General features: G+C 37.3%; 1 protein-coding gene across 1 annotated transcript in view; it reads right to left on the minus strand.

Moving 5' to 3' along the window:
• Window positions 1-324: 324 nt before the first annotated feature.
• LOC131150384 (guanosine nucleotide diphosphate dissociation inhibitor 2) overlaps window positions 325-24,787 on the minus strand; it is a 44,116-nt gene continuing 19,653 nt past the window's right edge. Inside the window, exons 11-13 of the mRNA XM_058101073.1 lie at window positions 1,088-1,298; window positions 912-986; window positions 325-688 (exon numbers count right to left, since the gene is read on the minus strand). Of these exons, the coding sequence (XP_057957056.1) occupies window positions 638-688; window positions 912-986; window positions 1,088-1,298 (337 nt within the window). The 3' untranslated portion in view covers window positions 325-637. The remainder of the gene's footprint in view (window positions 689-911; window positions 987-1,087; window positions 1,299-24,787) is intronic.

Below are 24,787 nucleotides of genomic sequence, written 5' to 3' on the forward strand. Positions count from 1 at the left end.
ATTTTGTGCTCCGGGCTCAAATTGCTCATCACATGTACTTTAGCCTTTTTACTTGCATTAACAGAATTACTTTTAGTCACATTTAAATTGTTGAAGCATGGTAAAAAAAAAAAAAAAAATTTTAGTCTTTTACTTGTATTAACAGAATTACTAAAGTCACATTTTTATTCTTGAAGCATATTAAAAAAAAAAAAAAAAACGAAGAAAAACTCAGACAACATAGGAATTCGCCCAATACCCAAACAAGATGGTAGTGTGACTTTCCACAACATACCCATTGAATGTGGATTTAACCGCTTTTTCTGCCTTTTAAAAGTAAAAATCGAGTCCAACATCCTTTTTTCCTCCTATTATTTTGGAAGATATAATTGTGGTATGGCTAAAGTTCCGTCACGTAAATTTAAAATACCACAGATGATTTAACACAATCATTTAGGCAACGGCATAAGTGCAAGCTCAGGCGTATGCCTGAATTCTACATGCATGTTAAATCCCACATATGCAGGTAAACACACAACATATTGATACATGTAATATCTAATCAATGTGATCGAAAGAGTCCAATATCAAGTCCCACCCGCCCTCTCGAGGCAAAGTTCGCCAACCCACACAAATTCACACCTGGACCCATTGCTCATCACTCCTCTGCAGCACTAGCAGCACTTAGATCCACGCTGAGGTCGACAACCTGTTCAGAAATACATCCTTTAATTCTTATAAAAAACTAAAGTAACTTTTACACTTTCAAACCCCCCCACCCCCCTCCCTTTAAAAAGAGAGAAGAGGGAACAACCCTTGCTCAAGTTGGTCAAGGAGCAATGACTTCAAAAACCATAGCACTCGATAGGTATGTAGGAATCCTAAGCCAGCTCAAATTTAACAGAACAAGAATCAGAGAGGAAACTCCTTACCTTTCCAGTTATCATTGTATACATACTGAGCACATCCATTACAGTTGATTCAAAATGTGTTGTGGCATCGTAACTCTGTGTTAACAAGGCAAACACATTTAGTTACTCAGCATCCATAAACAGCACATCTACACGACAACGGTAGAGGAAGGCTTTAAAGGACAATCAAATCTTACTGTAGATATAAAGCAATTGTCCAAAGAGGGTTCGTTGACTGGTTCATATCTGTCATAAATATCAAAGAATATCTCCTCAACAGGCCCTAGAAGGTCAATTCCTGGCTTTAGTTCAATCTCAGGCTGCTCAGTCTCTGCCTCTGTTGATACAAATGCAATGAATTTGCCCTTTGGGGCAACATTGTGCGAATAGGAACAGCAGAAAAGGTACCTGTATAAGAGCATTACAAAGGATGATTAGGTAAAAAGCCTCCAGCCCTGGCTCTACTTCTTTCAGATAGGCAAGAAGGGAAAATATATTGAAAAGGCAGCCAGGGGTAAAGCCCAAGAAAAACAAAAAACAAAAACTATACAAGAGTAGGACAAAAAAAATAATCCTACCCATGTGGGTTCTTCGCCAGGATTAGCATGCATTTGCATACTTAGTATAATTTTATTTTAAATAGCATCCTTATCATGATAATTACCTTGTCTCTTCGTTATATTTAAGCAGTGAAATTTCTTGGACTAAAACATCATCATCATAATCAACAACAGCAACAAACAACCAAGCCTAAGTCCCACTAGGTGGGTCGGCTAATAATAATAACAGCAATATAGTTAAATGCAACACCAAGTGCACAAAGCTCCCGCTCCATATCAACAGTGTAAGGAATGATGTATGCAACCTTTCTGTTACTTGAATCTTAAACTGGTTTGAGCATAACACCCTTTCCATAGTTAAATGCAACACCCAGTGCACAAGGCTCCCGCTCCTTATAACAGTGTAAGGCATGATGTATGCAACCTTTCTGTTACTTGAATCTTAAAACTGGTTTGAGCATAACACCCTTTCCATAGGTCTAAAGCTCGCCTCACAATAAAATGAAATTGTTGCGAACTAGTTAACCCAAGAATTCATCGTTCAATTGTTAAGAGTATTTAGAGGCTCAAAACAACTAGAAATATCAAGATTGAATTCAAACAAAAATTAGAACCAATTAGTTATGCTTCTTTCCCATCAACTCCAACGGTGCAAGCGATGCTCAATAGAGGCCCAAAAAACTAACTAGACACAATTAATATATGTTAACTGGTGTATTGGGTCAAGGATTACACTAAAGCACTTGTCACAAGAGTTAACCTAATCAACATTGTAAGACACATGGCAAAATAACAAAAAACAAAGCAGAACACATGGCGTAATTAAAGCATGATTCCACTTGCAGACATACATATAAGATCAAGCTAGGAAAGAAAAAACTCTCTTTTTTTCTGCACCTATATGGCTGACAGATGATAAAGGGTAGTCAATCATGCATCCAAGGTTTGAGGTGAGCACGTCAAAGGCTTGCCAGAACACACAATTGGAGGCAGCATTGCACTCTGCATAGCCAGAAATCCATTCCAACGTAGCATTTCATGAAAATTAGGTTACCTGAAATGAGGACTTCAGAAAAACAATTGTTTGCAAGAGTTTTAGTAGAAATCATGTTTTGGGAGATGAATTTTTTGCTTCTATGTCAAGATTCTAAAATATATGTTAAATTCTCTTGAAATTCCTAACAGTGTGTTCATGTCCACTTCAGTTTGTAGAGATTCAAATATAACTGAAAACTACATGTCACCATCTCTCATGCTTTTTAGAATTGTTTCTAGTTTAGAAATTCAAATTATTTTCAAGTTGCAGATACAAACACGTTTTCTAGCAAACATTTTGTAAATTTTCCTGCATTAAAATGTTTCATTTTAAGCCCCATGAAAAAAAAAAAAAAGAAAAAGAGAAAATGGCACCGATAGAATGTTTTGATTTTTTTTTCAAAATGGGGGATTGAAGATGAAGGTATTTGAGAAGCTTGGGTTTAATGAAAAGATTTCAACTTGTTTAGTGATGCCTACCAATTTGAATATGTGTGAATTCAGGACTTTGATGCCTCTCCCACAAGAAATGGTTTTGGTATTATCATTCATGTGGCAGGTAATAAACTTAAGTTTATGCTTTAGTCTCCCATTGTGCATGATTTGAATATTTCACACCTTGTCAAGGACCATGCGGCACTAGTTGAAGCACCTTTACTTAACTAGTCAACCAAAAATTATCGCGATTTACCACAAGAACACATTCACAGTAGTTGAATGTAAAGTACATAGAAGTTGTAAGCAATTCATAAAAGCAAATGGCAAGCAAGTGGTAAACATCGAAACAACATAATTCATTAACAACTCTGTAAGTAACATGCATTTAGCAAGGGAGGAAGTACGCTAAACACACTTAACAAAATGCTAGTGAATTTTACAAGATTGATGAACACTCATCCTCTCCTAAAAAGCTTTATATGCTATTTTAGCTTTGAAACTAGGAAACATCAAATTTTCCGAGGAGTCATACTCCCCTTTTACACTAATTCTTTCACCTACTCGAAGCATAAAAACTATACTACAATTTACATAATGGTAACCGATCCATGCACACAAGACAAGCAGTCACAAGCAAGCATAATGCCCTAAAAAACCCCACCCCACCCCACCCCACCACCCACTTACGCGGTTGACATCCTCATAGACTTTGATACTGTGTACTATTCAACTTCATCTATGAACAGTTGCATGTCTTTTGCTAAAATCCAACTAATTTCTTTGTCTCCAAGGCCTTACCACTCCACTAAAAAATTGTGTCATTTCTTCTTTGATAATGTGAACTATTTGTTTGCAAGGATGACTTCAACTTTTCTACGATCAGGTTACATTATCTTCAATGATACCTTGGTTGATTAGCTTCTACTTGAATCTTTTGTGTCAGCGTTAAATAGCCTAAGGCAACTGAATTGAGAGACAAGATACACTTTCATCCAAGCTATAGGATCAACCTTGTAAAAGGCCTTCCCAACTTTGGTTGAGATGGGGACAAGTTGTTCATATTTGTGAAGTGACTATCTCGACCCCATAGTGACATGATCTCTTTAGGATGGAGCTTAACAAGTACCAAATCACCCACATTGAAGTGCAACGATCTTCTCCCTTGATCTGCCCACTTCTTCATTCACTTGGAAGATTTCTCCAAATGCTTAAGCAATCTCTACATTATGCATCCATTCTTTGGTGAAGATGTATGTGTCGAAAATTGAAGAGTTATGTATTGATCTGAACATTCCATGTGAATATATACAACAATCCTAGCATTCCTAAAAAGTAACTTTATAAATCAAATCCCATGATTTATGGGACACCCTAACAGAATAGGAAACTTAGTTGTATAGGCCTAATTCTAAGAACACAATGTGTTATTAAAAGAATATCCTAAAATAGCTAACTAATTACACACAGTTTTCCCACACTCCCCTTCAAGCTGGTGAAAAGGTCCATTCCCAGCTTGGAAACAATAGTTTGGAAAACAGAGCTACTCAACCCTTTGGTAAGGACATCAGCAAGTTGGTCATGTGCTAAAACGTAAGGTGTACAAATCAACCCACTCTCCAACTTTTCTTTGATAAAGTGTTTGTCAACTTCAATGTGCTACGTTCGGTCATGTTGTACTGGGTTATGAGCTATGCTGACTGCAGATTTGTTATCACAATAAAGTCTCATAGGGCCATCCCACTTAATCTTCAAATCTTCAAGGATGATCTTCAGTCAAAGTAGTTCACACACACCTTGAGCCATTGCCCGAAATTCAGCCTTTGCACTCGACCGAGCTACCACACTTTATTTTTTACTTCTCCATGTCACAAGATTCCCACCGAGAAAGGTGCAATATCCTGAGGTTGATTGTCTTTCAACAATTGATCCAGCATAATCAGCATCAGTGTATGCCTCAAGTACCAATCCTCCATTTCTTCTGAACATGATACCTTTCCCCGGTGTTCCCTTGAGATATTGTAGTACTCTATGGGCTGCTTGTAAATGAACTTCCTTCAAGCTATGGATAAACTGACTAATCACACTCACTGCATATGCTATATTTGGTTGTGTGTGAGACAAATAAATGAGTCTTCCTACCAGGCGTTGATACATTTCTCTATCTACTGCGACATCCTCCTCAGCTTTTCCAAGTTTAAGATTAGAATCCATGGGAGTACTTGTTGGTTTGCATGCTGTCTTGCCAGTTTCCTTGAGAAGATATGTGACATACTTCTGTTGAGAGATAAAAATTCCCTGCCTAGAGTGAGCAACCTCAATCCCGAGAAAATACTTCAATCTCCCTAACGCTTTAATCTCAAACTCTTAAGCCAAATATTAACTCAAGACCTGTTTCTCCTTAGCATCATCTCCTATCACTATTATGTCATCAACATACACTAGAAGGACTATAACTCCCCCTGAAGGAGAGTGTTTAATGAACAATGTGTGATCCCCTTGACTTTGTTTGTATCCTATAGCCAACATAACTCTTGCAAATCTCCCAAGCCATGCTCGTGGTGATTGCTTAAGGCCATACTGTGCCTTTTTCAATTTACACACGATGTGAGCAGCCAAATCCTTCCCATATCCCAGTGGAACCTGCATATAAATCTCTTCCTCTAGTTCTCCATGTAAGAAAGCATTCTTGACATCAAATTGTTGCAACTCCCAACCATAATTAGCTGCTAGTGATAATAATACTCTAACCGTGTTCATCTTTGCAACAGGAGCAAAGGTCTCTAAATAATCAATCCCATAGGTTTGAGTATACCCCTTGGCTACCAACCGCGCCTTGTATCTCTCAATCGACCCATCTGCCCTATACTTCACCGTATATACCCACTTATAGACCACCGGTTTCTTTCCTGGTGGTAACCTCACCAACTCCCAAGTCTTGTTCTTTTCCAACGCCTCCATCTCCACACTCATAGCTTGTCTCCATTTTCCATTGGACAAAGCCTCAAATAATGTGGTAGGAATGGTGATGGTATTTAGGCTTACAAGAAAGGCTCTATGGGATGGTGAAAAATTCTTAAACGACAAAAAATGTGCAAGAGGGTACAATGGTTGCTTTGGGCATTTTCAAGTTCCTTTCCTAATGGCAATTGGAAGGTCTTGGTCATCATTATCAACATGAGATTCAATTTCATCTTGCAATGGATGGTTAACAATTGTTACCTCATTCAAACGATCTAAGTTGGACTCTTGCACCTACATTGGTTCAAGAACAGGCATCTTCCTTCTTGTGAAAACCTTGCCAAATATGGTATTTCTAGGAGCATAATCGGTCTTTTCTTTGGGTTCATTTGGTGTTTCAGGCACAGGTTCAGAAGAACTCTCAGGTACATGGTTGGAACAAGAAGAACAAGGAGGTACAAGTATAGGGTTCGAGGTTTTAGACATAAGAATTGATGGCAAATCAAGCAAAAAATCTTCCTTATCTTCCCTAGTTGAATTCTCCCCCTGAAGATAAGGATTAGTGAAATAAGACTCTTGTTCATTGAACGTAACATCCACCAAGACATAGAATTTCTTTGACAGAGGGTGGTAACACTTATATCCTTTTTGAGTCAAAGAATAGCCCACAAAGACACATTTTAGAGCCCTCAGATCTAATTTCCCCCTGTTGTGACTATGAACATGGACAAATGACACACACCCAAAAATCCTAGGAACAAGGTTGTTTGTTGTGGTTAGGTCTAGGTAGACTGTGGAAAGTATTGTCCATAGAACTCTTGAAACCCAAGACTCTTGAAAGCAAACGATTCATCAGATGAGTGGCCGTCAGAACTGCTTCCCCCCAAAAAACCTTAGACACATTTTTTTGAAACAACAAAGCTCTGGTTTTTTCAAGGAGATGGCCATTTTTCCTCTTTGCTACCCCATTTTGTTGTGGGGTATTGACACAAGATGACTCATGTACTATTCCTTCTGTCTGAAAATATGGGGTAAGAATTTGATTGAAATAGTTCCTGGCATTATCTGACCTAAACCTTTTGATATTGACCCCAAATTGGTTTTTGTTCATGGAATAGAAATTCGGGAACACAATACTAACATTAGACTTATGTTTAAGCAGGAAAATCCAAGTAACACGAGTGCAATCATCAATGAAAGAAACAAACCATCTTGCCCCAAAAACATTAGAAACAGTAGATGGACCCCAAATATCACTGTGAATAAGATAGAAAGGAATTTAGCTTCTTTTGTAACTAATTGAAAAAGGTACACGCTTGTGTTTAGCAAGTTCACATACCTCACACTGAAAGTTTTCAACATCTAAATCCTTAAACAAGGAAGGAAACATAACTTTAATAACCCTAAACGATGGATGTCCAAGTCGGCAATGATGAAGTAAAATTTTTTCTTTATTGGATAAGACAAACTCTAACATAAAGGAAGAAGATAATCTATCCTTGGTCATGTGCAACTGACTTGGTGTTTCAAGATAGTAGAGGCTATTCCTTTCCCTAGCATGTCCAATCATCTTCCCCAAATCCTTGTCCTAAAATATACAATTATTACTGCCACAAATCACATTACAACATAAATCTTGAGTGGGTTTATGTATAGAGACAAGATTTGTGGACAATTTAGGAACACGAAGGACATTTCTCAGAGTTACTAATGGTCTTATTTTCACATCCCCAAAACCAGCTACAGAGGTCAAGGATCCATCTGCTATGGCTATTTTCCTACTGCTTGGGCATGGAGTATAAGTTGAAAAAGTATTGGATAAATGGGTCATATGATCGGTTGCTCCTGAGTCCATGACCCAGGAGTTGGTAAAGGTTTTATCTGAGACATTTAATCCAATAGAAGATGGAAGCTCACCTAAATATGCCAAAGAACAAGTACCTGGAGATCCTTCAGGTTTTCCAAGACTGTCGATAAGTGATCTCGAAACTACTCAGCTCCTGCAATGTCAATTCACCTTGTGGTCCTGCAGCAATGTGGACTTGTCCATTGTTCCGTGGTTGTCCTCCTTTTTTGCCCCATTCTCGGCTTGGAGGCTTTCCATGAAGTTTCCAGCATTTTTCATGGGTGTGACGAGACTTCTTGCAGTAAGCGCACCAGAATCCGACAAGATTTTGGGTTTTTGGCTGGCCACCTTTTTCTCCTTCAAGTGTTGCTCCTCTCTCCATGTTTGTGGCCGATTTATTGTTACCACTAGCCACCATAACCGAACTATCAGTGATTTGCGGTTCAAGCATCAACCCTCTTCTACTTTCTTCACTTCGGATTATAGCCACTACTTCGTTAAAGCTTGGAACCTCCGAATTCCCAAGAATCTGTATCCTCACTTGATCAAATTCTAGATTAAGTCCAACCAGAAAATCATACACCCTATCTTATTCAATAAAAGGCCTTTAGAACCACTGGATCACCGGAGCATTTTGTTTTTATCACCCAATAGTGATCCAATTCCTACCACAAGGATTTCAGTTGATTTGCATATTCAGTGACTATTTTATTCCCTTGTTTTGCAGCTATAGTTGTTACCCTGACCTCATACGCTTGTGCCGCATTATTAGCTTTGGAATAGGTTTGCAGAATCGCATCCCAGATGTCCTTTGCAGTAGCCAAAAACATGCATGTGTCACTTATTTCTGGAATCATGGAATTCCAAAACCGCGCCATGATCAAAGAGTCTTCTTCATCCCATGCTTCAAACTTAGGATCCCCTGGTTTAGGATCTGTACCTGTGAGATGGCTAATCTTTCCCTTGCCTTTCAACACTGTGCGAATGAGTTGAGATCACTTAAGGTAGTTCTTTCCATCTAACCTGTAGGAGGCATGAATATTCTGCAATTCTCTTGCTTGTTGGGGTCGGATTACCTCTTTTGATCGGGCTATAGATAGTAGTCTCTACGATTTCTGACATCTTGAAGGCTTGAACAATCAGCTAATCAATGATGATGTCAGCCGGAAGCAGAAATAATGATGACAACCGGGCAAAAGTGAAACCCACAGAAGAGAAAAATTGGCAATGAAGGCAAAAAAAAGTTTCCAAGGCTTTGACGAAACAAGCCCTGTTTGGCAGAAACAGAAAAAATAGAGTAGAACAAAGGTCTGCAAAGACAGGAAGAAACCAACAATGAAGGCTGGAAATATCAGCGATGAAGGCTGAAAATAAATTGAAACCCTAAGGAGCCTAATTTGGCTCTGATACTATGTCGAAAATTGAAAAGAGATATGCATTGATCTGAACATTATATGTGAACATATACAACAATCCTTAGCATTCCTAAAAAGTAAATTAATAAATCAAATCCCATGATTTATGGGACACCCTAACAAAATAGGAAACTTAGTTGTATAGGCCTAATTCTAAGGATACAATCTGTTATTAAAAAAATATCCTAAAATAGCTAACTAATTATACACGGTTTTCCCACAGTATACTCTTGGAGTCTTTCCCCTGTACGGCTCAACCATTGGGTAAGGTAACAGTGGCTACTTGCTTGTAACAAGCTCAAAAAGACTCTTATTAGTTGTTGAGCTCTTTTGGATATTGAAACAAAACTGAGCCACATTGAGTAACTGCACCCAATTCTTATGATTGGTGGTGAGAAAATAGCACAAGGACTCCTCTAGTAGCATGTTGAATGTCTCCATCTGTCCATCTCTCATCAAGTGATAACTCAAAGAGATGTCAAGCTTTGAACCAAATATTTAAAAAAGTACTGTCCAAAAGCCATCAGTGAATCTTGAGTTTCAGTCACTAATAATGTCTTGAGGAACACCCCAATATTACACAATATGTTTGAAAAACAATTGTGTTGTCTCCTCTGTTAAACAATACTTTGGTGCAAGAATGAAAGCCATACTTTGAAAACATGCATATAACAAGTATAAACCTTGCATCTCCCACTCCGAGCAGACTGGTGATGAAGTCAAGTGAGATACTTTCCCACAGTCTAGTTGGTACTTGAAGGGGCTCCAGCAGCCCTACAATCTTCTTCCTCTCCACTAGTCTTGCTAGCAGATGAGACAAATTCGAGTATACTTGACTACGTCATCATGCATGTGTGGCTAGTAACATCTCTACTTCAACAATGTCAAAGTGCGATACCATCTTAAATGGCCTACCCACATGGTATCATTATACTCTCTCAACAGTGTCTTTCTAAGATCTCCAATTCCAAGCACAAAGAGTCGGTTACCATGTGTCATCAACAATCCTTCTTCTAACCAAAACTAGTGTGCTTTGCCCTAAGGCTTCTGGCAACAAGATCTTTGGCAAGGTTCACCTCAATAAGATACCGGTAACCTTACTTACAATCAAGTGTGTTGCCATCTGTACAGCTGTAAGCTCAACCTTCTTGATCAATGGATCTGCAACTTGGTTCATTCACCCCACTTTGTGCTCAAATAAGAAATCAAACTACGCCAAAAATTCTTCCCAGCAAACCTACTTGGGCAATAATTTTGGCTATGTAAAGAAATGACTAACAGCTGAGCCATTTATTTTCACCACGAACTTCAACCCAAGTAGGTAATGCCACCACATGCAAACAATATATCACCACTAGCATCTCTTTCTCTTAACCGATGTACCTTCATTCAACTTCACTAAGCTTATGCTCTCATACACAATAGGATATCGATCTTATAACTAGAATCCCCCAAAGGCATAGTTTGATACATGTATTTGAACCTCAAAGGGTTTCATGATGTTTGAAAGACCAAGTACCGGATCTCTCATAATGGCATCCTTCAAGTTGTCAAAAGCTCCCTAACGCTTCTTTATCTAATTCAACCCATGACCCTTCTTTGGTAGTTCTGTTAATGTCGCAATTCTCCTCGAGTACCCCTCCACGAACTTTCGATAGTAATTGGAAAGTCCAATAACAAGAGACAGCCCCTTCACTATCATTGGGATCTTTCAATCTTAAATAGCTCTCACCTTCTCCATATCCACCCGGATATGACCTTGCTCAGTCACATAACTGAGTTGATGCTCTGCTAAGCAAAAGGGCATTTCTCTCTCTTCACATACAGACTATTCTCCTTCCACGGATGCTCTTTATATTCATCCAAAGTAGAACTGTAGACAAGAGTGTCATCTAGGTATACCATGACAAACTTGCAGAGGTACTCATGAAATCCTGGTTCATCAAAGTGCAAAATGTCATTGGCGCATTCAACCTGAATGCAATCACCAAGAACTCATATAACCCATCCCGTGTAACATAGGTTGCCTTCTATACATCCTCATCTACCATCCTCACCTAATAGCAGTCTGACCATAAGTCAAGTTTGGTGAACTTTGCATAACTTAGCTGATCAAACAAATCAACAATTAGTGATATGGGATACTTGTTGCGCGTAGTAGCATAGTAGTTAAAGGCGCAACGAGGCGCAAAGGGTACTTGGAGCGGAGGCACGAGGCGAGGCAAAGGCACTCACCTCACCTTATCACAATTGTGTACAATGCCTATTTGATAGGTACATATTAAAATTGTGCACAATGCCTATTTGATAGGTAATTGATGTATGAACACATCAATAGCAATATTAGAATTTAAAATGCCAAAATATTCAATACCAAAACATAAATGCATAGAAATTATGACAACCAAGTACCAAGTTCCAAGTGAAACAAACATAGTTCTTATAAGCAATTACACATGCAAGAGTTCAAGCTTCAAATTAGAAAGGAAATGAAATTGCCAAGCGGAAGGCCCAAAGGCATCAACATAGTTCAATATCAAAAGAAAAGAGTACAACAAAAGATTTCAAAATCTAAAATCTAAAAATCCTCCTCAATCATCAGTCATCTCTTGTCATCAACTAATTCTGCCAAGATATCATCATCTTCCTCTTCATCATCCAAATTTTCTTCTCCAACATCTTCTTCTTCTTCTATCTCCTCTGCACTATCCACCTGGATCTCATCCTCATCTACAAGTTCCAACATTGACCCCTAGCAGTGCTAGATGAAGTTCTTCCTCTAGAAGATGATGACATATTAGCACTTATTCTTGACCTAGTGCGATGCAGGGAATTATTTATTCCAACTGCTCTATTAGCAAAACCCCAAGTCAAAAGATCATCTTCAAACTCAAGTTCATCATACTCATCGAAATTGCCATCCATCGTACCAACCAACCACTCATTACTATCATCAATGTCCTTTAGAAGGATGGTATCAATGGTGTCACGCTTGTTTTTATCAACGCCTCAAAGTTCGATTGTATTTAACAAATAAAAAATCATTAAAGCGTTGCTAGGCTAGCCTATTTCTACTTTTGCGATGAAGCTGCAAGAAGTTTAAAGTAATATAGTAAATAATTATTCTAAAAAGTAGTAGACTGGTATTTCATGTTCTTTAATCCACGATATCCTAATGACTTACATGTTGGAATATGTTCCAATTTCTTTCGTAGCCGGTAGCACTACACGTGAGGCTAAGGATTTTCACAGCAAACTTTTGCAAGTTTGGAATCGATGATCATAATGATATCCACCATTGCGCTGTTATAAAATAAATTTTAAATAAATACCTACTAGCTTAGTAGCAAAATCATTTTTGATAGAAACGGTAGTAAAAATGCCACTTTACCCGGTGCTTTTATCTTCCTTTATCTCACTGCCAGATCAATTCCAAAGAGGCCACTAGCGCTAGTGTAATTATCTAACTCATGTAAAACTTTATCTTGCAATTCATGGGTTGGCACCAACCTTGTAAAGCATTTGTACAAACCCACCATGATTTCTTCATCTTGCAAATGTGGGGGTTTGAATAGAAGTAGTGTGCAGATACATGCAAAGGTTGATGGAGTTGGCATCCCCACCTTATATCAATAATTTCAAATGCCTCCTTGAATTTATCCTCTCTCTCACCAAAAGCCTCAGCTATGGCTTCCTTAGACCTATCCATTGCTTCATAAATATATCCCATTGCAGGTTTCTTTTCCCCATTAACCAAATGGAGTACATGGACAAGTGAGCCTATCAATTTACGAACATATATAATGGTACTCCAAAGGTAGGCATCAAAACAATACCAGCTGCTCTTTTGCCAGTTGCCTCCTTTTCCCATTTAGCAATATTTCAATCTTCAGAAGTAAACACTTCCTCAAGTTGTTCTTTTGAAGGTGGATTGAACAAAGAGTGATGAAGGTAGTTGGAAATCTTGTAACTACAATTTCCAACTACACGCCTTAGTAACTCCTTTCCTCCAATGAACTATCTCATCGAGCTCACCACACCAACACGGCTATAAATATAACCATTCAAAAAAATTGCTCTTTTCAAAGTTGTACAAATTGTAGGCATCTTCTCAATATCCTCCAATGTTAAATCAAAAGGCAATGGGCAGCACACAATGTCCAGAATAAATGTGGCCTCTTTGCTTCCAACAATCCTATTTTCAAAAATCAAGGAGTGAAGAAATTAAAATATTAAAATAAACAATATATACATTATAGAATGTAGTTCTAGAAATAAGTTCTTACCCGCTGTAACATAGTTTGAAGCACTATCAATTACTACTTGAATCACATTTGATTCTCCAATTTCCTGCACCATCTCATCAAGTAATTTGTACATTCTATCTGCATTCTTAACAATATTAAAAGCATCAATAGCCTTGACGAACACTGATACCCTTGGAGAGTTCACTAAGAAGTTTATCATGCCCTTATTAGCAACCGAATCTCTCCAACCATTGGACATAATCGAGCATCCATATTTTGCCCATTCCTCCTTATAGACCTTCATCAACTCTTTCGTTTGACTAACTTCCTACTTTAGGAAAGGAACTCTCACTTCATGATAACTAAGCGGCTTTATTCCAGGACCATATTGCCCAATTGATTCAAGTGCCATTGCAAAGTCGTCCAAACCAAACATACAACATTAAATGGTATTCTAGCATCATACATCCTCCTAGCAAAATCTGCCATTGCCTTCTGTCTTAATTCTTTCTTGCACGCCTCATTTATTGATGTTTGCTTCATCTTCTCTTCTTTCCTAGCTCGAACCGCTTTCTTTGGATCAAGAGTTAAAAACAAGTTTATAGGCCCCTTCTATTTTGGTTTCTTCAAGGTGGATTGGTATGAACTTCGACTTCAACTTCCACTACTAAGCACTCTTTTGCCACGAGAGTCAATCTCCTGTGCTTCATCCTCTTCAACTTCACCATAACGATCTATGAAACCAAAGTCGGGCAATAACTCATTTTCCTAATTTTCTATATCTTTCTTCAACATATACTCCCTAATCTCCTCACAAACATGAGCAAGGCACTTATAGCATTCTTTTACATTTCGAAATCCTCCAACAATATGTTGTTTTGCCCGAAATAGTCCTCCCTTTGTGACTTGGCCACAAAATTGAAAGTGTAATTATTTCAATTTTTTTTATCATCCAAATGGGCATACTTCCATGTAGGATCTTTCTTTGCAGAGCCACAGTTTCCACTTCTAGAATCCATTTAAGATTTAAGACCTGTTACCTTAAATGCAAAAGAAATGTATAATATATTTCAAAAAAATGTATAGTTTGTATATTGTATTTCCAAACAAAACAGTAGCTAAATTCAGTAAAAAATGTTGTATATTAATTATAAACTTGTGTTACTACATAATTAATTACATATTATATAATATTAACTTAGTAACTCCGCCTGTGATGCACTTAATATCCTAATTTTTTCATTCTGAACATGGGCAGGTAAAGACGTTAGTTCAGGAAATTAGGATTAGATTAGTAACTTAGAATATAGGGGCACTTACGGGTAAAAGCATGGAAATTGTGGATACAATGATTAGAAGAAGAATTAATATAATTTGCCTTCAAGAAACTAAGTGGGTGAGGGAGAAAGCTAGAGAAATCGATAAATCAGGATTTAAACTTTGGTACACTGGAAAAGAAAAACATAAGAATGGAGTAGACATTATTATAGACAAAAACTTAAAAGATAGCGTCGTGGATGTAACTAGAGTAAGGGATAGAATTATAAAAATCAAGATGGTATTAGGACAAAAGATAAAAAATATCATTAGTGCTTATGCTCCTCAAGTTGGCTTAGCAGAAAATCTTAAGAGACAATTTTGGGAAAATATGGATAATATTATACAAGGCATACCAGGGACTAAGAAAATATTTATAGGAGGAGATCTAAATGGCACGTTGAAAGAGATAATAAAAATTATGAGATGATACATAGAGGATATGGATATTGAGACAAAAATGAGTCTGGGGAGATGATCTTAGACTTTGCTATGTCATATGATTTTACTATAATGAATACTTACTTTAAGAAGAGAGAAGAACACTTAATAACCAATAAAAGTGGACAAAATAGAAGTCAAATAGATTTTTTTTAACTAGGAGGGTAGATCGTTTATCATGCAAGGATTGTAAAGTTATTCCAGGTGAAAGCCTAACCACACAACATAAAGTCTTAGTATTAGATATATGTATTAAAAGATGGAAGAAAAAGGATAAAATAAACCAGTGTAAGAGAACTAGATGGTGGAACCTAAAAGGAGAAAATATAATAAAATTTAAAGACAAAATGATCAAAGATGGGGACTGGACCTTAGAGGATGGAATAGATACAAATACTCTTTGGAATAGATTAGCTAACTCTATTAAAAAATAGCAAAAGAAATTTTAGGTGAATCAAGGGAAAGATTCTCGAATAGCAAAGAAAGTTGGTGGTAGGATAAAGATGTACAAAAAATCATAAAAACAAAAAGAATTTGGTATAAAACGTGGCAAAAATGTAGAAACAGAGATAACTTTGAAAAATATAAGGAGGCAAGAAAAGATGCAAAAAGGGCCGTTAGTGAAGCTAAATATAAATCATATAATAGTTTGTATGATAGATTAGGTACAAAAGAAGGGCAAAAAGATATATTTAAACTTGCTAAAGTTAGAGAAAGGAAGAGCAAGGACTTAGGATATGTAAAATGTATAAAAAGTGAGGATGATATTGTCTTGGTTAAGGACGAAGATATTAAAGAGAGATGGCGAAGTTACTTTAGTAAATTGTTTAACGAAAACCAAATAGAAGGCTTAAACTTAGAATTGTCAAATGAGAAAAAGATTAAAAATATAAGATTTATTCGCAAAATTAGAGTTAACAAAGTTAAGTTTGCACTAAAAAAGAAAAAAAATGGGAAAGCTATGGGACCAGATAACATCCCAATTGAAGTTTGGAAATGCTTGGGTGATAACGGAATTATATGGTTAACTAATTTAGTTAATATCATTGTAAAAACTAAGAAAATGCCAGATGAATGGAGGAAAAGCACTTTAATACCTATATACAAAAATAAAGGAGATATTCAAAATTGTAATAACTATCGTGGAATTAAACTTATGAGTCATACGATGAAACTATGGGAAAGGGCAATTGAACAAAGATTAAGGTTAGAAACGAAGATCTCAAAAAATCAATTTGGTTTTATGCCTGGGAGATCTACCACAGAAGCTATTTATCTTTTAAGAAAATTAATGGAAAAATTTAGGGAAAAGAAGAGGGACTTGCATATGATATTTATTGACTTTGAGAAAGTATATGATAGGATATCTAGGGGAGTTCTATGGTGGGTTTTAGAAAAAAAGGGAGTATGTTGTAGGTATTCCGATGTCATTAAGGATATGTATGATAAAGTCTAGTGTAAGGACTATAGATGGAGAAACTAGAGAATTTCCAATTACCATAGGTGTACATCAAGGATCTGCTTTGAGCCCTTATCTTTTTGCTTTAGTGATGGACCAGTTGACTAAGAGTATTCAAAAGGAGGTTCCATGGTGTATGTTGTTTGCAGATGATATTGTATTAATTGACGAAACTAGGGACGGAGTTAAGGCTAAGTTAGAATTATGGAGAGAAACTTTGGAATCTAGAGGCTTTATGATAAGTAGAAATAAAACAGAATATATGAAATATAATTTTAGTAAAATGATAGGAGGAATATTGGAGACAAAGTTAAACTTGATGATGAAGAAATAAATAGCACTTGTAGATTTTGATACCTTGGATCTATTATGCAAGCTGAAGGAAAAATTGAAGATGATGTAATGCATAGAGTTAAAGCAGGTTGGGTAAAATGGAGAAGTGCTCCAAGTGTGCTATGTGATCGTATAATACCCTTAAAATTGAAAGGGAAGTTTTATAGGACAGCTACAATACAAGACCAGCTATGCTATATGAATCGAAATGTTGGGAGACGAAGAAACATAATATCCAAAAAGTAAAAGTTGCCGAGATGAGAATACTTAGATAGATGAGTGGTATAACATTGAAAGATAAATTAAGGAATGAACATATTCGTGGTAAGTTAGGTGTAGCTCCTATAAAAGATAAGATAATGGAGGGAAGACTCAGATGGTATGGACACTTGCAATGTAGGCCTTATAGTGCACCTGTGAGGAAGAGTGACTTAGTTACTGTGAGGGGCAGTAGAAGGGGTAGGGATAGACCTAAAATAACTTGGAAGGAGATAGTGAGTAAGGATTTAATATCCTTGAATCTATCAAAAGAAATGGTCCATGATCGCATAAATTGGTGGAAAAGGATTCATATAGCCGACCCCACTTAGTGGAAATAAGGTTGTTGTTTTTGTTGTATAATATTAACTTAGTGGCTTAATGCAAGTTAATCCATAACTTTCCAAGAGCAGGGCAGCTTGCTAGACACCTACAGGTAGCAGCAACAAAATACTAAGCCCTAGGGAACACGAAGAAGAAGATGAAGAAGAAGAAGAAGAAGCAAAAGCAGCAGGCAGTAGCAGCAGCAGAAATGAATGGCCCTAAAGAAGAAGAAGAAGGCAATAGCAGCAGCAAAATACTAAAGAAGAAGAAGAAGAAGAAGACGACTTAATAGTTTGAAGTAGCCTGACAACTCACTGGCTCGAAGCCTCTCGCTTGTTCGAAGGCTCTGGTGAAGGCTCTCTTCCTAGCAGAAGGCTCAAACTACTCGAAGATGAAGGTCATGCTAGTTCAAAGGCTCGAACCTCAAAGACGAAGAGTTCTGGCGAAGGCTCCCTTGCTAGTGAAGGCTCGAAGATTTAAAGATGAAGGTGTTTCATGCTAGACAGAAGGCTTGAGGACGAAGGTTGTGCTGGTTCGAAGACTCAAACCTCAAAGACAAAGGGCTCTTGCAATGGCTCTCTTGCTAGCGAAGACTCGAAGACGAAGCCTGGACTTGTTGGTTCAAGCCAAAGCCTTTGGTTAGGGCTAGGGTTGGTCCGAAAGCTCTGGCTCGGGAGTCTGGTCGCATTTTCTTTCTTAAAAGGTTTTCTTAAAAAATGAAGTTAAAAGGTCAGATATTTCAAGGCGCAACTCACTGCGCCTAGTTGCGCCTCTTGAAGATCGCCTCACCTCAACCTTGATGAGGTGCTAGTCTCGTCGCCCCACTGCGCCTCGCGCCTAGCTTTTGACTACTATGCCTAGTAGTCCACTCACATCCGCATAATCCCATCATGTTTCCTCTAGAACAACAGTGATGCTCTAAACATCGCTTTGGAAGGATGTATAAAACCAATTTGCAATAACTCATTAAGTTGTTTCCTTAACTCTGCTTACTCTTGAGGCAGCGTCAGATATGGCCCTTTAGAATAAGGCTTCATTCCTAGCCCTTTAGTTTGTTCGGAATTTTAACTTTGTATTCATCCAACACAACTTGGATGATGATAGACACCCACTCTTGGCCTACCTCATCTACCACTAGCATTGCAAGATATGTTTGTTCATCCCTCCTCAATCCTTTCTTAAGTTGTATTTTTGCAAAAAGGAACAACTTCTCTTCGTCTCCTTTCTTCACAACAACTTGCACCATGCAAGGGTGGTCTCCCATCAAAAGGAATTGGAAAACGACATTGATACTGCTTCAGTCTCCCTTAACAATTCCATTCCAAGTTTTACAATAAGGTATTGATCAACACTTACATTGATACTGCTTCAGTCTCCCAGCTATGAAATTCGCATGTCCCACCCACTATCTAAGCTTTACAGTCACTTGCTTGGCTACTCTCAGAGTAGGCTAAGCTAACCACTTCTATGAATCCTAAATCCTTCTCTAAGAATAAGTTGAGTCTCTGTGCTTCTGCCTATGATATGGGTAACCCTAGTATCAATTATAACACGACTATTCTTCTCATTGATTCATAGATCCACAAACATTAACCCTTTAACTTGGAAAACTTTTGTCTTTTTCGTCTGCCTCTCCAAAGCATTGACTAACTGCAATGCATCCATCCTCTAGGTTTACTCATCCTCAGCATCTTATAGTGGCCCCCTTCGCAATGGAAGCTTGTAAGGTATTGAGTGATGACTTGTGAGGGCACTTGGCAACTCTATGAGGGCCTCCACATAAGAAGCACATCATCTTACCCTTACCGTTGGGTAAGTTGAATGATCGACACCATGAAGCTTCTTCTGAAGTTGATGCCTTGATGTTCCCCCACCCCCACTTTTGGGTTTGCCCTCCTTGAAAGACTTTCTAGAGTTTTCCACTTATGCCACTCTCTTTGGACATTGTGAAACTCTCTCCAACATAATTTATCAGCATTCAGCACCGACTTGTGTGGTAGGAAAACCTTGAACTCTTTGCCAATGAAGTTCTAGCCTATCCTTGCCCACGATTTCAACTCCTCAAGAAAATAGAACTTGTCTCCAACATGTCCCATTTCACACACTCCCTGATTGAACCATTGTGTTTAATGTCTCTCAGTTTATGTCGAGCATTGTACTCAACATTCTCAAGAAAGAATTGTGTTTTTTAAGTTCTCTTTTCAAGTCTGTCCAACAATCAACAACACAATGTCCATTCTCAATTTCATCATACTTGGTACGCCACCACAGCTTAGCGTCACCAAATACATTGTGGCAATGGTTACTTTCATCTATTCTTAGTCAGACCTTATTGCACAAAAGTGTTGCTCTATATCAAGTAAGTTCTCCAACTTTTTAACATCACAGGCACCCCCAAACGTTTTGAGTTCTGGCCTAGGTTCGCTATACTCCATATAATTAGAGTTTCCTACAGCAAGAACCATCAGATTCATTTTGGTAGTCAGCTCCACCATTTGAACCAGTAAAGTTTCTACCATATGGTGGAGGTCCTCTAACATCTCCACCATGGAACTCTATTGATGTTTTTGTGATCCCTTCAAAGCATCAACAAGTTCAGCAAGTTTGACCATCTCCATGGCCACATCATTAGCTTTATTAGCATGTGCCTCTAGTGCTTAGATCCTCTTGGTATTGGTTGGCATGGTCTCTTGTCAATGCTTAACACAATCCCAAAACGAAGGCAATTGAATTCACGTAGCAAGTAACCAAGCTCTAATACCAACTATCACAAGTTGAATATTTCACACATTGTAGAGGGTTATGTGGCACTCGCTAAAGCACTCTTGCTTAACTAGTCAGCCAAAGATTATCGCAGTTTACCACAATAACACATTCACAGCAATTGAATGTAAAGTAAGTGGAAGTAGTAAGCAATTCATTAAAGAAAATGGCAAGCACGTGGTAATATTAAAACAATGTAATTCATTAACAACACCTTTGTAAGCAACTTGTGTTTAGTGAGGGAGGCAAGTAGGCTAAACACGGTTAACAAAGTGCTAGTGAGTCTTACAAGATAGACTCACCCTCCCCTCAAAAGCTTTTTATATGTTATTTTAGCTCTGGCACTAGGAAGCAATCAAAGCATAAAACTTATACTACTATTTACATGATGTTAACTCATTCAATGAACATAAGACAAGCGATCGCAAGTAAGCATAATGTCATGCCATTGACTGGATAAATTAAATAAGGGTTCATATCTTAGTCTACCCAGCTATTGGCTAAATTAAAGCAGGGATTCTTCCTAAGTCCTCCCACAAGTTGAGTAAACTAAAGTAGGAAGGGCAGTGCCTAAAATGGTTATTGATGGGTTTAGAAAATTGCAAGTAGCTTTTATTTATGGTTGGTAGGGCTTTATGAAATGAACTTTGATTTTTGATCCTTAATTTAGTAGACTAAGGGTCAAAAATTGTTGAACGAAAAACCTGCTAGGTCCTAGCTAGCAAGCTAGCTGCATTCCTGAATTTTTTTTTTTAATTTCTTTAACTTACTACCAAGTTTTTAGGCTTATTTTGCTGAAAGTTGTTATAAATGCCAAATACATAAATTTTAAATTTATTTTTACATTGTAAGTAGAATCTTGCGATTCATGATACAATCCAACAATCCAATCTTGTAGACCCCCCTCCCAAATGATCCTATGAACAAACCCGATTCTAACAACCTTGACACAACTCCTTTCTTTTTTTTTGATTAAAATGTTTTCTTCTTGTTAAAATAATTTGGCTACACACATCCTTACTGAATTGGGTTTTAAAGCTTGATTAGGACCATGGTTTTAACTTTATAAGAAAATAAATTCAAAATTATATTAAGCGTATATTAATTTAATGTTTCCTTTAATAAAATGAAAAAGAAAAACTAAGGCATATAAAGCTACATCCCGAAATATTCAAATATATTGTATTATACTTTATAAGTGAAATGTTGGCCCTCCTGGTAGCACAATCCATTGTTCAACTCAACGTGCAAGGTTCAATTCCCACTTGTTACTATTTTACAATTCCCACCTATTTTGCTACTAGGTCAACTCGAATGAGACACTAGGTTTGACCAGCTTAGCTAGGTCACAGTATGTCAGGGGAGTTGATCCTAATTTTAATCAAATCTAGTTCTCGTCCTAGTCTGGACCAGCCAAGCCAAAGGATCGTCTTTGACCAGCTAGATTGGTCCAGTTTGCTTTCAAAAGCTATGCTCTCCTCCTATGAAATCTATCCTATCTTTCATCTCTCTCACTGATTGTCATGGTTGTGGCAAGAGATGGATAAAGGGAGTGCCAAATGTTTGATCATATTGAAGGGGAGACCGTCATCAAGATTGGATAAAGTGGGTGGGATTTTCACTCTTCTCACTCTTGAACACAATCAGGTTAGTAATAGGTCGGTGAGATTGTCTTCAGCTGCTGTGAAAATGTTCTCTTATGGGTTTTACTCCTTTTCTTGGAAGCAAGGTTAGGGATTTCCAAAGATTTTGTGTTGGGAATGTGAGATATTTGTCGAAAATTCGACACAGTTTTTGGAATTAGGGCATTACATTGACACTAATCAAAATACCTATAGCCATAAATAGGCATACTAGAACTCATGCACCTATGAAAACACTAAAACACATATATACTCTCACTTTTTTAAACCCACATTTATGCACTCAAAGAAATGCAAGTGAAGGACCTAGAATTGTTGTCACAAAAAGCAAATATGGTTCTTCTAGAGATTAGGATTTGTATAGTCGAGACAGCTAGGGCTTCATCCACAGAAACAAGGTTTTTTGAGGCAGCTAGGGCTTCTTTCACAGAAGATGAGGCAATGAAGTTTCAGTGGTGTGCACCTGGATCTCTAATCATTATCTTGGATTTGGGATGACTATTGGAAAAAAGAGCTTTTTAAATTCTCAAACGGGTCAGTCTAACGAACAAATCCAGAACTAGCATGAAGTGGTATATAATTTGGGCCAAACTTTGGAAAGGAAGGGAGACCTGGGTAACCCTCAATTGAGTCACTAAAAAGTTCAAGCCCAAATTCCTATCATTAAAGTCCAAGTGCATTAAACCAACACAAGATCCATCTCGGATTGCTCAAGAGGTGCCCATGAATAGTCAGGCTCCGAGTTCATCAAATAATTTGTTATACGCAGCCAAGAGACTTAGTATGTCATTCATCTTCGAAGCAGAATCAGAAAGTCCAAGAGATATTTCCCCCCTCACAAGAAGGAACAACAATTCTGAAAGGTTTAAAAAGAAAGAGGCACAAAGGGCAAGTTTGTCTCACACAACTCCAGGGGTCTAGTAGATGATTATGTTCTTTTACTGGGAGAGGAAACTCACATTGTCAGTGGGCCTTTACTGGAAGAGGCAGTTGTCCAAAAAGGAAATACAAGTGACAGGGTTGGTTTTTGCAAGGAAAAGAGGAATCTAGGACAAAACAAAGAAGGCCTTGCTGGTTTGATTGTGATGGGGGTTTGCCTTGGAATGAGATTCAAGAACAGTATGGTTATGTTTCTAAATCTTCTAATATGCTTGGGGATTTAATGTATGTGTCACCACCTCCAGTGGAAGTAAAGGGGGTTACTGTTTTTGAAAATGATAGTATGGATAAGAAGCAAATGTGTAAGGATGGAGATTTGCTCGCTCCTGTGGAGAGGATTTCTGGAAAGGATATAGAAGCCTAACATTTGATGGATAACTTGGGGCTCTACTGAGGCTTGATTCTGGAGGAAACAAAATCCAGCTAGATGGCAGTAATTAGTAAAGCTAAAGAGAAGACAAGTTAGAGGGAACTAGCAAACTATAAGTGTTTGATGAATTGCGGTGGAAGTGGAAAGGGTGTAAAGCCTTTCCAAAGCATGGTATTAAATAAAGTAACGTATTTTCAAGGTCTCGATACCATTACTGCCGCATTAGTGGCGAGCTGAAATTCACAATCATAACAGCCGTTACAGAGCCATAACAGACCATAACAGGCGTTACACCTCCGCTATGGTCCCTAACAGCCATTACACACCGTTACACCCTGCCAACAGCTTTATCCTTTCAGCAAAATTGCAGTTATTTGGGAAGACATCAGGTAGATTCTACAAAGAAATGGTGAAATTTTTCATTAACAAGAAGAAATTTGAGGACTTGGAAGTGAAACACAATCTTTCTCTATTCGGCCAGTGGGGACTGTCAGGTACAGCTTTCTTCCTTCCAATCTTCATTTATTTATTTATTTTAATTTTTAAGCAAGAATGAGTAGAGTACAGTGGGCAGCAGAGGCTACTGCTACTACAGTAAGTAATTTAGCATAGTTTTATGTTTATACTTTTAATTTATTTTGTGTATAAATAATTAATTATGTAAGTAAAATTTATTAATTAATATTAAAATTTGTACAAAGTATAGAATCTATAGATCTACATATTTAAAATTAGATTGTGAGGCTACACTTAGTAAGTTAGTATATTACTAAATTGTTAATTACTTTTTTATAATTTATTTTGTGTAACAACTAACAGTGTAAGTAATTAATTGGCTTGGGATCCCGCTGTAGGGCTTGTTGCTGTGGCACTGATCGTCATTTGCCCCAGTTACATTTCTAGGTGGTGAACATGGGCTCACACGCTTGGGCTTTGGCGTCAGCTTTTGGACACTTCTATATGGCTTCGGCATGGGGTATTCAGCTTGAAGTAAAAAATTATTAATTAATATAAAAATTACTGTCAATTATAAATCTATATATATATTTTTTTTAAATACCTTGACAATTAATATTAAACCTACAATTTGTAATGCATTCTAATTTCTACACAAGTACAAAACCTTTTAAATTATAAGATCTACGATTCTATATTTATTTTGTTAATTGTAAATTGTAATAAAAATAATTACATTATATATGGAAAAAATCAACTAAAATTAATATAATTTGAGAAAATATCATAATAGATAATAACTTATTAGTATCAACATTATCAATTACTAATTTTTATTTTGGCGGTTATTAAGTATTAACTTATTAGTTAATAACTTAATACTTAATAGCTAGCAACTTAAAGCCATAAATTTAATCCATCATTTATGTTATATTGTTATGTAATTATGTACCATTTTATTCTTAATTCCTTGCATAAGAATCATAACATTTTTTATTTTTTCTTGTGTAGAAATCATCTACTCAAGCATCAAGATGCCGCATGATAAGAAAGGAAGTGAAGAGCTACCTAATGAAGACATTGGTAGGCATTCAG

This window comes from Malania oleifera, chromosome 3 (genome assembly GCF_029873635.1).
Source record: "Malania oleifera isolate guangnan ecotype guangnan chromosome 3, ASM2987363v1, whole genome shotgun sequence".
Taxonomy (NCBI): Eukaryota; Viridiplantae; Streptophyta; class Magnoliopsida; order Santalales; family Ximeniaceae; genus Malania; species Malania oleifera.